We start from the raw sequence: 18,376 nt of genomic DNA on the forward strand, positions 1-18,376 counted from the left end.
CCGGTTCAGTATGGATGCCTTGTCTGTGAGGAGCACTTGGCCGTCTGCACTATGCAAGGGACTCTGAGCCTGATATGATGGACCATATACTGCCTTCAGGGCTTCGTAGAACCCTCTTAAATCACCAGTGTCTGCACACAGCTGGGTTCTCTCTGCAAGCTTGGTCCACCACTCGTTCTGAATGTCTCGAAGCTTGCGCTGGAGGTTGCTACATGCAGCGCGAAAGGTTGCTTTTTTCCCAGGACAGGAGGGCTGAGCAAGATGTGCTTGGTAGGCAGATCTCTTTTTTGCCAGTAATTCTTGGATCTCTTGATTGTTCTCATCAAACCAGTCCTTGTTCTTCCTTGTGGAGAACCCGAGGACTTCTTCAGAGATCTGCAGGACGGTAGTTTTTAGGTGTTCCCAGAGTGCTTCTGGAGAAGGGTCTGTGGGGCAACTGAGGTCCTCAATTCTTGACTGGAGTTTTGCCTGGAAGGCAGCTTTAACTTCGGCTGACTGGAGGCTGCCAACCTGAAACTTCCTCCGAGGGATACCTCCTCTCCTGGGTGTGGGTTTAAAGTGAAGACGGAGATTGCAGCGTACAAGACGATGATCCGTATGACATTCTGCGCTGGGCATTACTCGGGTGTGTAAGACATCTCGAAGGTCTCTCTGGCGCACCAGAATGTAGTCGATAAGGTGCCAATGCTTGGACCGTGGGTGCATCCAGGTTGTCTTCAGACTGTTCTTCTGCTGGAAGATAGTGTTGGTGATGGTGAGCTGGTGCTCCATGCAGAATTCTAGCAGGAGGCGCCCGTTGTCATTGCAGTTGCCAATGCCGTGTTTGCCAAGTACTCCTTTCCAGGCTTCCGAGTCTTTACCTACTCTGGCATTGAAGTCGCCAAGGATGATCACCTTGTCCTCTGTAGGGGTCTTCCGTACGAGGTTGCGTAGATCAGCATAGAACTTGTTCTTTTCTGCAGGATCTGCTTGAAGGGTTGGGGCATACACACTGAAGAGTGTTGCATGCTGCTTGTTTTGAAGTGGGAGGCGCATGGACATGATGCGATCTGAGTGACCTGTTGGAAGGTTTTCGAGTTTGGAGGCAATGGAGTTCCTGACCATGAAGCCAACGCCAGAAAGGCGGCTCTCAGCCTTTGACTTACCCGACCAGTAGAGGGTATAGCCAGCACCGTGTTCTTGAAGACTACCTTCCTCAGGGAAACGGACCTCACTGAGAGCTGCTATGTCGATATTCAACCTGAGAAGTTCGTGGGCAACTAGAGCAGAGCGTCGTTCAGGGCGACCACTGCCTACTGTGTCAAGCATGGTTCTGATGTTCCAACACGCAAGCTTTAGTCTTTGCACACTTTGTGAGGCAGGTGCATGCCTTTTCTTTGTTGTTATTTTTCGACCGCAAGTAAGGATGCCCGTTGACCGCGGCTAGCCAACTGGGGTGGGGGAGACGAGCTTTGTTTAGGCCACCTTTTCTAGGCCCCTCTCCGTGTGGAGCAAGCAGTGCTGTCCCTAGATAAGGCTGCTTGGTCGTTCAGGGTGCTGCCGAAAGATGCTTTCGTCTCCGGGTTAGCATCAGGCGACCAATATCCTGAACCGCCTACATGCAGGATCGGGACTGCGGCTTCCAGTGGCACCTTCCACCTGCCGTTTCGCCCCTTGCCTATCGCTGCAGGACTTGATGCGTTGTGGGTTGTGTGTGTGGATATGCCCTTCAGGCCTGCGCAGAGGAATTTTTTAGGTGAAGCGCAGTGTGCGCGGTACTGGCTCCACCCTTTCACCTGGGGGTCATCTGCCATGGCCCAGTAAGCCGGGACGCCGGCAGTGAGTCCTCCAGGTGGTAGGTGTTACATTAACGAGCTCTATCTGCCCGGGTTTGATGTTAGAGTTTTCCTTCTCTTAGGCTGACGAAGTTGGTGGGCCCAGCCTGCCCATCGGTTATACCGCCGGACAATTCGGTCGCACCATGACGTAGCAAACTCTGTGAAAACGGGGGGGACCAGCGAGAAGGTGTTGCTACGGATGCAGTAATGCAGGAGAGGCCATTGCAGTGACCATCTGCCAGGCATAGCCAGACAGTGACCACGCGGCGTTCACTACACCGGGAGAGGAGAGGCTATGTATTGCGCATGCACTTTCCCTGGGGGGGTAGGATTCCCAGAGGGAGCCCACCCCCCACCACCACCCCCATCAAAAATAGCCACACCTGAATAAAAACTGATATTATTTGGCTTTTATTTGGGCATTGCTAGAAGGTATTTAAAGAGATCACGGTCTCTTTAAATGCCTTCTGAGTTAACTCACCCAGTTGTGCTGCTCTGGTGGAATGACTCAGCAAATGAACTAAAGACATTTAAACTTCAAATGCCTTCTGAACTTGCTGAGTTGTGCTGCAGTGAGTGAACTTGAGGTAGAGGCACCAAATTTTCAGTATAGCATTCAGTTTAATGTTTTAAGTCCCCATAGTGTGTAATGAAGCCAAATCAGGTTTCCTGAATATATACCTGAATACCGGTGCAATATCAGTTCTGAAATTCAAGAATATTTGGTAATACTAATATTTTGGGGGTCCAATAGATCCAAATTGAGAAAAAATGCTGAATTTTTGAACATTCTAATTGTGACAGATGTGCACCTAAGAAGGACATCATCAAACCAAAGCAGTTCAGGATCATGTTGATTGGCATTTGTTTGCAGTGTTTCCATTATCTCAGTGGCTGTGGAAGGGGTTTTGGATTTATATATGTGTATACACACACACACGCACATACAAATCAAGTATACATGATCAGGCAGGACTCTGCTTTGTCACATACCTGATCAATAGACAGTTTCTATAGGGGAAAACAGAGGCACATGCTTTGCTTCTGCTAGTTGGTAGACAAGCAGGACTATACAGGCTGGAATGAGGATATATAGGCCTCCCTTCCTTTCTCATAAATGGCAGCTTGTCTACTTTGTCTACTATGAAAGGATAAAGATGGATGTGCAGGCCTGCAGTTTATAGTGTTTAGTTAACAGCACCCACCAGCTCCCTGAGCCTGAGGGAATCTCCTTAGAAGGATTAGGGAAAGCCTACTGCAGACCTAGTATTTATAGTTTCTATTTATAGATTACCCTACCCCTGAATACACATGGCTCAAGGTAATGAAAAACATGATAAAAACATTCATAAATAATAAAACAATTTAAATAATCCATAGATATCATTATAATTTCACATCCCAAATTTTATCACTGCCCCACAAGAAGGTGGAAAAGGGAAAGAAAAAAGAAGAGGTGGGGGAGAAGGAGGGAGTGCCAGTAGGATGGTATCCATTGCTGTTCTCAACCAAAAGCATCACAGAACATCTTTGCCTTGCAAGCCTTGTGGAACTGTGGTAGTGCAGGGCATGGATGTCATTTGGCAGAGTTCCACCAGGTAGGACAGATGCACTTCTTTTGGGCTTGGGATCACCAGTAGATTGTAGAGCATAACACTCTTCAGGGAACATACCAGAGGAGATGGTCCTGAAGATACTTGGGTCCCTGACCACTCAAGGTCTTAAAGGTCAATACCAAAACCTTGAACCTGACACTGTACTCCACCAGAAGCCAGTGCAGAGATGTTCCAATCAGGATCCATACTGCCATATTCTGGACCAATTGGAGTTTCTGGATCAGTCTCAAGGGTAGACCAGAATAGAGTGAGTTACAGTAGTCCAATCTAGAGGTGACCATTGCATGGATTACTGTGGCTAAGACAAGGTGAGAAAGGAAGGGGGGCAGTTGTTTTACCTGGCATAGCTGAAAAAACACCAGCTTGGCAATAGTTGTGATCTGGGCCTCCACTGATAAGGAGACATCCAGAACCACACTGTTAAGTATGTATTACACTGCTCTCCTTCTTCTACCTTTGCCCCTCCACTCCTCTTCCCTTGTGTGTTTTATCTTTTCTAAATGATAAGCCTAAGGGCAGGGCCTATATTTTTATTGATATAAGCCACTTTGGAAGAAGACCCTGCTGAATCCATAGACCCTGATATGCTGTTCTTGAGCCATACCTGTGCTCCTTGCATGCTACTGAACCCCTGAGAATCATCCCCTGACTCCCAAGAACAATCGCAATTGCAACTCAGATGGGCACTATTCTGAAATGGTGAAGAGCTTGCCTGGCAATATGATGTCTCCCATCTAATATGAGGTGCTGAAATAAGTGGTTCCAGGATCATGTCACAAGCAGGAATTGATTGTGTCATGTATTACATTAAAATTTCTCAGTTGCTACCTGGAACTAGCTTGACAGTTCCAGCGACCTTTTGGACAACCATTCTACAGCTCAACAAACAAGTTCTTGAGTCTTGTCCAGTTTTAGGTTACCTTTCACTGATGGGCAGCTCCCTGGTCTTGCTTGCTTGCAAGCCTTTGTGCTCCTTTGATGGCAGGTATGTGGGGCTGCAGAGACTGGGGTTGGGTGGGTTAGGACAAAGGTTTCTTACATGATGACAATTTACTTGCTATATGGATGGAGGAGTAACAACAGAAGCTTTTATCCTCCAGCAGTAATTACACACCAAGCCAGTCAAGAAATGAGAAATCATTGATGAAGAAGGATCATATCATTTCTCTGAGGATCTGGAGATCTCTCAGGGTTTGCAGTTACATATAACAACAGCCATGATTTTTCACCAATGTAATTTACCTTTTTCCTCCCCTGTCCAGCTCCTGTAATGTTCATTAGAGGAAAAAAGGCCAGCAACACCCCCTCCCCTTCATAAAACAAAGTGGTGGTCTATTTTTAAATAAAACTAGAGCACACAGGCAAGAAAAGTGTCTTATACCAAATCCATATATTTTCCTCTTAATCAGGTTTTGATACTGTCTGGAACTGGGCTGAGAGATTACACACACCTTCCAGAGATACACACACCTTCCAGAGGGCACAAAAAATATGCAACTTTTGTCATCAAACTTTGATTGGAAATACAACTTTGTAAGAGGTCATAAAAGCTCAATTAATTCAAAGATGTAGTCACCAAATGAAGCAGCAATTTTTTTAAAAAACCTCCCAAGGTACTTTTCCTACAGCACAAACACAACAGAAGTGCAGCTACAGCAGTCTGAAGAATCAGACAAACATTAAAATGCTCTTGTCACATATGAAAGCTCTTTTCAACCTCACATAAAATGCTCAACTCTTTAAAAATTAAAAAGCAAAAACCTGCTCCAGCTGCAATTTGCAACACAAGCTCAATAGTTCAGTATCTGGTTGTACTCAGGAATGGAAATATTGCCATTACCTGTATTAGATTGTCAGTATAAATTTATGGTACCACCTATGAATATAGTATTGATTACTGCATTACAAACTTCCCAGCCAATGAAGTAAAGGTCTGAAGACTTAATTTCTGTGAAAATTAGGTAGTGCCAAAATCAGTGGTACTTACAGGGCTATTAGCTATTAGCTATAAATGCTATTGAGATGGACATTAAGTATGTGTTATGGAGCAAAGGACAGAGGGATGAGTTTCTGTCTTGCATAGCCAGGTTCAAGCTGCGCCTCAGAAATAAAGTTTATTCAGTGGTCTTGGGCCAGGGGTTATTAGCCTGATACTACAGTCTGCTATCCAATGTCAGTAGCAGTGCTTCCAGGGTTTGTGTAAAGTGATCCTGGCACCTCAGCATCATGCAAAACGCTTCTGAACATGTAGAGCAGCATCAAGAAAGACCCATCTTGCTTCCTTGCTCTTGTTCTTACAGTGTTGCAGATCGTAAAAAAACATGTTGCATGCCTTATGAAATTACTATGGTTCTGCTTGGTGGAGAGCCTGCATCTTAAAAACAACCATTAACATGTAATACTTATATGAATATCTTGCATTGACATAAAGTTACTTAATAGAGCACTTTATTTTATCAAAGATAATATGTATTAAGGATTGCACTGCTGGACAAATTGTGAAGACTCTCTCAAGTGTGTTGATTTATGCAGAGATAAAGCAGCTCTGGATTGTGGGAAATGAAACTTAATGAGCACATCTAAATATTCTTATTAAACACTAATACCCACAAATTCTAAAGAATGCATATGTGTGTGCCAACTTTGTAGTTTTAAATTTGAAGAGCAGTAGAGATAAAATTCAGCAACCTTGCTAGTTAGCAGTGTACCATCTTTGAGAACAGTAACTAGTAAAACATACTATATCCCAAGTACAGTAAATTAATTCCTGGGAAAGGACAGTATTCCCTACAAGATCTTATTATTCCTGTTTGTGTTTCAGGAAATTCCTTACCATTTTGATGATTGGACATTTAATGCTATAGCTGTGCTGAAATGTGCTAGTGAACATTTCTAGTGCAAAAGGGACTCTGGGCAGACCGAAAATGCTCCCCTAAAGACTGTAACCATCTTACATTTTTGTGCCCAGTTTTTTGCTTTCCCCATTAAACTACAGGGAATGCATTGTGTACAGTCAGCCTATCTGATTTTGCCTTTTGTAACAAGTCAGAGAGAGAGGATATGCCAGCACTCTGGATGGAATATATGTGGACACAAGTTGCAAAAATAAGTACAGCAAAGCTGTGGCTACAGTCAATACAACCTGGGTCCACCACTCAGTCCACCTACCACGCTGTGGGGCAAATGCTGCACATCATCTGCATTGTACTTTTTGTCACATAGTCACACACTGATGTACACTTTGTTACACTGGTGAACACAACTCCTCAAACCAGTTTTGAAGTCATGGTGGGGGGGGGGGAGTTCTTATCCAGGTCACTCTTATTCAAAATCCTTCTAATTAGGAAGCAAATAACTGAATTTACATAACTTATTCTACTAATACCCCATTCTTCCTGTGAATTTGTATTGTTGAATGTGAGGCACCCAGTAAAATACTATCCAGGCAGTTATTGGTATAAATAAAAAAAACCCATTACAAATCTATCAAGCAATTCTCAGTAAAATATTGTCTGGATGCCACTACCTTTCATCCGCTTTTTGTTCTATGCATTTCAAACCTAGCCCTGCAGAAATGACAGTGATACATATGAAATCACTGAACTCGTTACTCAAGCTTAACTGCTATGCCTCTTACCATCCTGTTGATCCGCACAAAGTCTTCAGGCTTCTTTGCCCAAGGGGGAAGCTCAACATCATTCACAACAACGTCATCTTCTCGGACTCCTAGACTGTATCCATTACTGTTGACAAACATTTCTGGTAGGTAGTAAAACTCTGGAATTAATTCCTGTAGTGGAAGAAGCAGATTTTATTACTAATCACATTGCTTAATTACCTTAGCTGGTACTATTTCTGAAACTCATTACTTTGCTATTTTTGTAAACAGGGGTTTGTTTAAAGCACTTATGTTTACATTTTCAGTGGAAACTAAGATAGCATATTGCTTAAAAGATTGTTTCTGTTGTGTCTGTTTTTAAGCAAGTAATATTTGCATAGTAATAAATGCACATTGTCCTCTTTCATAGAAAAATTGGCCTGTTGATTCACAATTTACAGGGAAAGTGTGACAGAGAAATTCCACTTCCCATCCAAGTTAACAGTTTATAACACTTACACTCTGCAGTAGCTGAATTAGAGATGAGGTGCTATTTGACCTGCAGGCCAAAGACAACAGAGATGATCAGTGGAATCAAGCATATATTTGCTAAAGATCTGCAGTATAAGATGTACCTTCAGCTAAATATTGCAGTCTGCATGTCAAACACTTTGTGCCATGGGGCAACTATTTTGAGTAGAAAACATAAGATGTCCTTCAAAAAAGGATGGGTATGGAGTTTGTCTTACTCCCCATTAGGGGCTCAGTGCAAGGGTATATTTTGTGCAAAGATGGCCATGATAAAGGACAAAAATGGTAGAGACTTAACAGAAGCAGAAGAGATCAGGAAGAGGTGGCAAGAATACACAGAAGAATTATACAAGAAGGATCTCAATGTCCTTGACAACCATGACAGTGAAATCGCTGATCTTGAGCCAGACATCCTGGAATGTGAAGTCAAATGAGCCTTTGATGAAATGAAAGCATTACTAACAACAAAGCGAGCGGAGATGATAGTATCCCAGTTGAGCTATTCAAAGTCCTAAAAGATGATGCTGTTAAAGTGATGCACACATTATGTCAACAAATTTGGAAAATGCAACAATGCCCACAGGATTGGAAAAGGTCAGTTTATATTCCAGTTCCAAAGAAGGGTAATGCCAAAGAATGTTCAAACTATTGCACCATTGCACTCATTTCACATGCCAGCAAGGTCATGTTAAAGATCCTAGAAGCTAGGCTTCAACAGTATGTAGATCGGGAACTACCAGAAGTTCAAGCTAGGTTTTGGAGAGGTAGAGGAACTAGAGATCAAATTGCCAACATTCGATGGATTATGGAGAAAGCACGGGAGTATCAGAAAAACGTCTATTTCTGTTTCACTGACTACACTAAAGCCTTTGATTGTGTGGATCACAACAAACTGTGTCAAGTCCCTAAAGAGATGGGAGTACCAGACCACCTCACATGTCTCCTGAGAAACCTGTATAAGGGTCAAGAAGCAACAGTCAGAACGGGATAGGGAACAAATGATTGGTTTATAATAGGAAAAGGAGTTCAACAAGGATATATACTGTCACCCTGCTTATTTAATTATACACAGAATATATCATGTGGAATGCTGGCCTGGATGAAGCAGAAGCCGGAACTAAGATTGCCGGGGAAAACATCAACAATTTCAGATATGCAGATGATACCACTTTAATGACAGAAAGTGAGGAGGACCTAAAGAACCTCTTGTTGAGGGTGAAAGAGGAGAGCACAAAAGTAGGCTTTAAACTCAACATCAAAAAAACTGTGCAGAAGTACTTCCTTTTATCCGTTTTAACCTGGCTGCTCAGCAATTTCATCGAATGCCCAAGAGTTCTTGTATTGTGAGAAAGGGAGAAAAATACTTCTTTCTCTACTTTCTCCATCCCATGCATTATCTTGTAAACCTCTATCATGTCACCCCGCAGTCGACGTTTCTCCAAGCTAAAGAGTCCCAAGCGTTCTGTTAAGTCCCTACCATTTTTGTCCTTTATCATGGCCATCTTTGCACAAAATGGCATCTGGTCCCATCACTCCTTGGCAAAAAGAAGGGGAAGACATGAAAGTAGTGACAGACTTCACATTTCTGGGATCCAAGATCACTGCAGATGGTGACTGTAGCTATGAAATTAAAAGACGTTTGCTCCTTAGGAGGACAGCTATGGCAAACCTGGGCAGTATAATAAAAAGTACAGACATCACCCTGCCAACAAAAGTCCGTATAGTCCATATTCCCAGTAGTAATGTATGGCTGTGAGAACTGGACCATAAGGAAGGCCGAGCGCAGAAGAATATATGCTTTTGAGATATGGTGCTGGAGAAGACTCTTGAGAGTCCCTTGGACTGCAAGAAGATGAAATCGGTCAGTCCTTAGGGAAATCAACCCAGACTGTTCCATGGAAGATCAGATGATGAAGCTGAAGCTCAAATACTTTGGCCACCAAATGAGCACTCCCTGGAGACGATCCTGATGCTGGGAAAGACAGAAGGCAAAAGAAGAAGGGGACGGCAAAAGATGAGATGGCTGGACAGTGTTACTGATGTAACAATTATTATACTGGTAATTATTTTGAAGGGAATTGAAAACAAATCAGCCAGTATCATAATGCCCCTGTATAAATCGATGGTGCGGTCTCTCATTTGGAGTACTGTGTGCAGTTCTGGTCGCCGCACCTCAAAAAGGATATTATAGCATTGGAGAAAGTCCAGAAGAGGGAAACTAGAATGATTAAAGGGCTGGAACACTTTCCCTATGAAGAAAGGTTGAAACGCTTGGGACTCTTTAGCTTGGAGAAACGTCGACTGCGGGGTGACATGATAGAGGTTTACAAGATAATGCATGGGATGGAGAAAGCAGAGAAAGAAGTACTTTTCTCCCTTTCTCACAATACAAGAACTCGTGGGCATTCGATGAAATTGCTGAGCAGCCAGGTTAAAACGGATAAAAGGAAGTACTTCTTCACCCAAAGGGTGATTAACATGTGGAATTCACTGCCACAGGAGGTGGTGGCGGCCACAAGCATAGCCACCTTCAAGAGGGGTTTAGATAAAAATATGGAGCAGAGGTCCATCAGTGGCTATTAGCCACAGTGTGTGTGTATATATAAAAATTTTTGCCTCTGTGTGACACAGAGTGTTGGACTGGATGGGCCATCGGCCTGATCCAACATGGCTTCTCTTATGTTCTTATGTTAACAAACACGAATTTCAGCAAACTTCGGAGGATGGTGGAAGACAGGAGGGTCTGGCATGACTTTGTCCATGGGGTCACAAAGAGTCGGAATCGACTGTGCAACTGAATAACAAAAAAAGCCTTATAATATTGCATACTTTTGCATCCCATCCTCAGAGTCTCTGTCAGGCAACACTCCCAGATTTCTCCCCTCGGAGCAGACATGACCAAGGAGGGGGAATGTGTTGTTATTCATGCTTGTGTGTAATCAAAGCCTTTGAAAAAGAGCTCTTTTGAATCCAGCTCTATCAAATCATGCCTTCAGGGGAAACTGGTGGCAGAAAGAGCAGGCAGCAATGTGTTGTGAACCTCTAGGCAGATAGGGCACAGAATGGGCATTTTCCAGCACCATTTTAAAGCCACATTTGGCACAATCCTGAGAAGGCTCTTTTGAGCCATAATGACACAGTGGAAATGTGGAAACATTTCTTTTTAAATGTGGCTTATTCTTCACTAATATGAATACTGATGACAAAGAGAAAAAAAATAGAGAAAAAAGTATCAGGGGAAAACACAGAACAAGCAATGGAGATCCTCTCACTGGAGCAGAATGGAGAGAACTTAGGGAGAAGTGCCCCTCCTCCTGGTCATGTGATTGCCAAGGGGAGGAGGGGCACTCTTTGTCTACTAGAAAGCTTTTGGAAATCTTTTTCACTGATGGCCTGTGCACATTCAGTCCCAATTTGGGACTGCACAGAAGCCACAACAATGAGTATGACCAGAACTATGCATTGTGTCAAAGTTCAGTGATATTAAGCTGTGTTATTGTGAATGTGAGAGACCACATGAAACACAAGTCTTCCAACCAAATCAATGGAACTTTAAAAGGTTTGATTTTGGATTTATCATTCCAAGGTTCCTGCGATAGGGACTATTTATTGTAAAGTAAATATTCTAAAATCTGGTCAGATAGCTAAGATGATGACAATTATCTTGTTCTTATTTATTTATATTTATTTTAAGGAACAATTGCAATAGAACTTCATAGGAGTTTTAAAAGGACCAAAGCAAATATTATAATACACATTCTCTAGTTTATTTTAATAGCTAAGCTAAAACCCAAAGGTATAGTGAATAATATTACATGTGTTCTGTCTTTGTATGAGGGGGGGATGCCAAAACACATAATTTACAAGATTGGGAAAAATCCAAGCTGCTGAAAAAGTAAAATATGTCTTGGTGGTTCAAAAGACCACTACTAACAGTATCATAATCATATACACGAGCCTCAAATCTGACACATCAGTTTAATATTTTACCAAGAATATACCACTTTATGAACTCCCTATGAAATCCAATCCAATCCAGACATTTACATTTTCTAATATAAAAATTCACTGCACGGTTTTAAAGTTGTGAGTCTCTCTTTCCATTCCTCCCCCCCCCAAAAAAGGTTGTTCCCCTGGTATCCATTAATTTCACAATCACCTTATATGGAGGGGTCATCATGTTATGAACCCCCATTAACTGTATTAATTTTCAGTATGTCACCTTAATGCCATTCTGTCATAGCTACCATTTCTGACATGAACACACTCTAGTTCAAAAACTATATATGTGTATGAGAGGCATTCATAAACCTTAGTTTTTCAGTGCTGAGTTATTTGGATGTTGAATTTTCAGAAACTGAAAGGAAAATAAAAAAGGGGGAAGACGATGCTATGGAAAATGTGAAAAATACCATGACCAAGTGTGCTGGGTAATCTTTGATCTTCTATTTTGTGTTGATCACTGTGTTATGCTGGTTCCGTGGTTTATTTTTTATTTTATTATTTCATTATATGACATTTGTGATTCAACACACTAGATCAAATGGACAAAAGTAAATTTTTGTATATGCTCTTTTGCCCATGCTCTGTATTGGAAAGACCTGTGTGGTATGTAAGTTTGGTGCAGGACCTCCTGCCATTAAAGAGAATAGCTACTTTTCAGCTTAAAAAGTGGTTTGGTTATTCAGCTGGAGCAGTCAGATCAGCACACAGAGTATAATTTGGTTCTTGGATTTAGAAATTCTGTTTATTACAAAAACTTAAACACTTTCAATAGAGTGCAGAAGCCATTGCATCTGGGGCTTATAATTAAAAAGTTGTAGAGCAGGCTTTAAATTATGAAGGAGAGGGTGTTATTGCCACATAGACAGGATAGAAATCATTCTAGTCAGATTTTTTTAAAGAATTATTTAAAGAGAATATTGCAAAATGGTTGGGAATATAATAAACAGCAATCTTTAGGGACCTTGTTTTGGGTGCCCCTATTATCTTACGTGAGAGCGGTGGCAACTTGAGACAGGGCTTTCTCAGTTATAGCACCAAAATGCAGAATTTGTTCCATGGAGGGATTCATTAGTCCTCTCTATCAATTAAAAGAGGTAGGGAACATCAAGAAATTCCAAACAGCTATCAGAAGATAACGATAGAAAAGACAGATGAATCCTCCTGCAGAGCAAATTCCACAAATTTGGTACCATAACCAAGAAAGCTCTGTCTCAGGCTGCCACCTGTCTAACCTCAGATTGTGTGGGTGTGTGTATGAATTTTAATGTATTTTCAACTATTCACTATCTTGAAGGCTCTTGTTGTTGGAAACGCAGGATACAAATGTTTTAAATGATGTATACAATTTTAGTATTATAAAGTGTATGCTGATGTTGAATCTTCCTGGCCAAAAACTATTAGTTTCTTTGTAATGCTGATTGCATATCAAATGACATTGATTTCCAGTGGAATTCAAATAATACTGCGGCTTAGTAACAGTTTAGTTTACCTTTTCTTTGTTCAACCAATTATTTTTCTGTCCTAAGTAAGGGCAGAAATTCAATACATAAATAATGTAGCTCCCAGTAACATCAGTATAAATGGATTTTGTGATGATAAGTGCCCATAAAAAAAGCTCTAGCAATATGCATTTTACAAAGATAAATAGAGGTATATAATAAACATAGAGCAGTGACTTCAAATATCTTTTCCATTTTCGGGTCCTGGCAGATGCCTGATTAACAGTTTCTCTGTATATATTGTCATAAGACATAGTTATGGAAAATTTAAAATCAAATACCATACAAACTTACATATATTCTGTGCAGTCTGGCAATGCTACACTAATTCATGGCCAGGAAAGGATCTTCAAATACAATAGGAAAACTAGGTCACTTTGACAAAGTCCTATGTAAACGCTCAAAAAGCTTTCTATACAGCAATGACTGTATAATAACAATGGTAGAATTATCCTGCTCTCCGGCTGTTTCTACGTATTGTGTAGATATTGGTTTAATCTAATGTGTACTGTTGCATAATATCCTGAGGCAAAGAAAAGTAAAAGCTAAGGCTTACAGAAAAGCATACATTTTAAATGTGTCTTGTCATTAACGCTTTATTAATTGCCCCAGGCAATGCAAACCCAGAGCTCAGTGAGCTATAACAATATGACACTTTAAGGTCAAATTCAATCTTGCTGTGTTTATGGAATGGGCCAAATATTGAGTTAACAGCAGGAAAGAGCAATTTATTGGGCTTTTCTCTATCTTGTGATTATTTGATTTAAATTAGAATAGATTTTTTTGCAGGAACAAAAGACCTTTTAAGCATTCAAATAATGAAAGAGTCTTTGTTTCCTATTGTGTGTAAAATATGGCTTCTTAAATTAGTGATGCGTTGTGCAGCCTCCCTTTTTGTTCTTATGTGAAACAAAACATCAAAAGTGTATGCAACTCATTGACACACTCCATTATTTTGCATGCTTGCATGCAGAACCTTAAGCCTACCTTAACATCTGAAGTGTCTCTTTGGCTATTTCTCCAAGATCTTGCCACAGATGAGAAGGTTCGGTCTGGGTGATCAAATTTCCCATCATTTGCATTGAGGAAGAATGTAGTAAAGGGCTCCTAGCACAAAAAAGAAAAAGAGAGAAAGAAAGGTGAGTACACATTGTAGTAAGCAGAAAGATCACACACGGACAGTCTTCTAGGTGTAACATGTAAATTAATTAAAGCAAGAATAAGAATCAGCACAGCACTTCACACTGCTTATGCATAATCTGTCTATGCAACTATCTCTATTGATGAACAGACCAAAAACATCTGAATCTTGAAGAAAAGGATTTCAATAATGTGAAATTGTCATTCTATATTAGCATGCTGTTATCAAGATACTGGTACCCGACATGCAAACCTTCCGAATTATTTGATGATATTTATGATATTTTAATTTTATTCACCAGACTACATAATTTGCTGTGCATTTTTTTGTATGTGTTCAAAATATACTCTGTTTTCAGATACATGGCTATGAGTAAATACATAAAGTTGCACACTTAAGCACCAATCCAGAAACAGCTACTACTAGCAAAATGATTTTGCAAAGGTCCAGTAAAGCTAACAGCATGGGTGTTTGTTTTAGCTTGATTGTACTAATACTTAATATGAAATTACTTATATGTTTAATGTTTGAATAGAACCTCTATTCTTGTATGTTCAATAAAAAAAGTTTTGTTGATGAGTAAATTATTTGTAAATCCTGTAGTCTGGAACCAAATCACCAAGCAATTGCATGTATGGTAACTATTTTTTAAAAAAATCCTGAAAAACATGACCAATTGGATACCACAGCCCTACCCTCTGGATGGAAAGGCTGCCAATAAAAGAGAAATCTGGCAGCAGCAAACTCTTGTGTGTAGAGAATCATCAGGGAAACCAGGGAGAAATGGAAAAGATAAACAGGTCATGCCCTGATCATGCCATTGTGAAAAATAAACTGGACAAGCTCTTCAGTGAAGGACTAGAATTTATTATATAACTGTCCTACCTGTGTTCAACCATTAGAAATAATAATTCTTTATGCAAAAACTTGAAGGAAAGCTGGTCTGAAATAAACAATATCACTTAATGGCTATTTTTCTCCAGTAAGAAGTGTTAACATGGTTTCAGGCTCTTTCCTTTTTCTCTACTAATCAACGCCAAAAGAATATCCTATGATATAGTAATGGTATATATCTTGATGTGCCCATGCCCCAAAAAGCTGCATAGCTTTTCTCATGTTCTCTAAATTAATTCTCATGTTCTTGGTAGAACTGTGCTTTCTCTTTTGCAGATACCACCAGATCAAGATGACCTAAATGAATTCAGAAGTTCATTCACAATTGCCTTTGTGGTTTCTCCCAATAACTTTCTGGAAGCAGAAGAAATAATGTGAACTGCCATCTTAGAATCAGGGCTTTTTTTGAGCGGGAATGCACAGGAGCACAGTTCCTGCTGGCTTGGTATCAGGGGGTGTGGCCTAATATGCAACGAGTTCAAGATGGGCTTTTTCTACAAAAAAGCCCTGTGTGAAACAATGGTGACATCAGGGGGTATAGCCTAATACGCAAATGAGTTCCTGCTAGGCTTTTTCTACAAAAACGCCCTGCTTATAATGAAATGACAAAGGCAAGAAGCAGATCGAATAATTTGTAATTATGTAATGTAGCATATTCCTAATATCAAATTTATTGGATGATGAAAGGGCTGGGTAATTAAAATTCTTTGATTCATTGCATTAAATATTGTGGAAGGCAGTGAATGCCTTCACCTGGGTGGATGGGAAGACAGCAAGAGTGGGGGGCACTTGCCCAGAGCCTCTTTCTAGACCCCATTGTGTTTTTCTTCACAATGGGCCTTATTCCTAGCCCCATATAATTCACAGAGGTAAAATGCTTGCATCTCCACTTGAGTGAATAACAAAAGGCATGATCTGCTTACAATAAAGATATAGAATCTTCATATAGAACATCCCAGGAAGGCTTAATAGCACCCTTTTTGCACCAGAATTCAATTTTCAGGATTGCACTGTATGACTCCTAAAATACAACATGTGGAACTTCAGCAGAAAACTCTGCACTATGAAAGGTAAACTTTATAGTGAATGTAAAAACATAAGACAAAATATTGAAATATGACTAAGCAATGTGATTCTAGATATAATTTCATTGAAAGGGCAAGTAATTTTGGTACATATTAAGTGCACTAATTCATTCAAAAATAGGAATTGTTTCAGGTGTTTTTAATCATAGTTGCAAATAATTTGTCAGGTTCTTACAGCTAAGATAATGACATATTTCAGAGAGGTTACTGATAGCATTTAAAGGAGCATTCATGATATGCATTTGGCATATGAACTGTGCCTTGTCATATAATTCAGAGAGGCAAAATGCTTGCATTCCTATTTGAGTAGGAAAAATGACATGATCTGCTTGCAGTACAGATGCAGAAGCTTCATGTGGAAGATTCCAATAGGGCTTCTGTCAAGAAATGAACTTTCCATCCATCATGTATACGTGTTTGTAGTAGTCAATGTCATCTTATCTAAGTAATATTAGGATTTGTATCTGTAAGTGTGCTGTGCCAGCAGACAATTACCTAATTAGATACCAGGTTAATTAGTCACACCAGTATTGTATCCATCTGACAGTAGATCATCTAGATCTAATTCTGACAGCATGTTATCTAGATGTGAGTTAGTTGGCAGCTCTAAATTAGATCCTGTTTAGGATTGGCTAATCAATTAGCCTGTTATGTAACAACTGGAATATAATTTGGCTAGAAGCCACACCAAGGGAGACAGACACAGGAAGATAGCTTCATGATCATCTCTACTATGAGAGGGAGTGATGTCTAACTGCACTGTGGTGCCTGACCAAGAGAGCATCAAGTGAGTAAGATGTAGGGCAAGTAGCCAGGAAATACTGCACAGTCAAGTGTATGATGTAGTTGGTTGGTTGCCTATTGTCTTTTATTTTGAGTGTATTTCCTCTGTGTACACTGTATTATCTTGTGTTGTTTTATATCCTTTTATGTTCCCCCTTTCCCTTTTGTAAATAAAGCCTATTTGTATAATTTGACTTGGTATTTTGTAGACCGCGACCAGTTAATGCCACTAGACCACAAGAACCCTTAAGGCAACAATTTTGCAAAGTTATAAGTTAATTTCTGTTATTTTCCTCCCCTCCCAGGTCTGAAGGAGTATAGCTCAACCCCCCTAGACCTGTGTTTGACAACTTCATTGTGCCCTCTTTGCTTGAACTAACACTAAACCTGCTAGTGAATATGAGCAAAAACAACAAAGTGGGGGTAGGGCAGGGGCAAACGGTATCAGTTACATTGTACAGAAGGCAGCAATCAGCACCATCCCAAAGAAAAAGAAATGCAAGAAAGCAAAGTGGCCGTCTGATGAGGCTTTACAAATAGCTGAGGAAAGAAGAAAAGTGAAAGGGAGAGGTGAAAAGGAAAGATTCACCCAAATGAATGCAGATTTCCAAAGAACAGCAAGGAGAGATAAGGAGGCCTTCCTGAAGGAACAATGCAAAGCAAAAGAGGAAAATAATAGAATGGGAAGGACAAAAGATCTCTTCAAGAGAGAAATCAAGGAAACATGATTAAGGACAAAAATGGTAGGGACCTAACAGAAGCAGAAGAGATAATAATACCTTTTATTTATTTTTAGGAAGAGGTGGCAAGAATACACAGAAGAATTATACAAGAAGGATCTCAATGTCCCAGACAACCATGACAGTGAAATTGATGACCTTGAGCCAGACATTCTGGAGTGTGAAGTCAAATGGGCCTTAGACAGCATTACTAACAACAAAGTGAGCGGAGATGATGGTATCCCAGTTGAACTATTCAAAATCCTAAAAGACGATGCTGTTAAAGTGATGCACACATTATGTCAACAACTTTGGAAAACACAACAGTGGCCACAGGACTGGAAAAATATCAGTTTATATTCCAATTCCAAAGAAGGGTAATGCTAAGGAATGTTCAAACTATCGCACCATTGCACATGCCAGCAAGCTCATGTTAAAGATCCTACAAGCCAGGCTTCAGCAATATGTAGATCAGGAACTACCAGAAGTTCAAGCTGGGTTTTGGAGAGGTAGAGGAACTAGAGATCAAATTGCCAAGATTCGCTGGATTATGGAGAAAGCACGGGAGTATCAGAAAAACGTCTATTTCTGTTTCACTGACTATGCTAAAGCTTTGATTGTGTGGATCACAACAAACTGTGGCAAGTCCTTAAAGAAATGGGAGTACCAGACCACCTCACATGTCTCC

General features: G+C 40.5%; 1 protein-coding gene across 8 annotated transcripts in view; it reads right to left on the reverse strand.

The window, feature by feature from the left end:
* Positions 1–18,376, reverse strand: part of NBEA (neurobeachin) — a 581,951-nt gene that overhangs the window by 99,742 nt on the left and 463,833 nt on the right. For all 8 annotated transcript variants that reach the window (XM_060234688.1, XM_060234693.1, XM_060234692.1 and 5 more), the window contains 2 exons: positions 14,054–14,173; positions 7,071–7,223 (listed from right to left, as the gene is read on the reverse strand). In XM_060234688.1, coding sequence (XP_060090671.1) covers positions 7,071–7,223; positions 14,054–14,173 — 273 coding nt within the window. The remainder of the gene's footprint in view (positions 1–7,070; positions 7,224–14,053; positions 14,174–18,376) is intronic.

The sequence above is a fragment of the Heteronotia binoei genome, chromosome 3, assembly GCF_032191835.1.
Source record: "Heteronotia binoei isolate CCM8104 ecotype False Entrance Well chromosome 3, APGP_CSIRO_Hbin_v1, whole genome shotgun sequence".
Taxonomy (NCBI): Eukaryota; Metazoa; Chordata; class Lepidosauria; order Squamata; family Gekkonidae; genus Heteronotia; species Heteronotia binoei.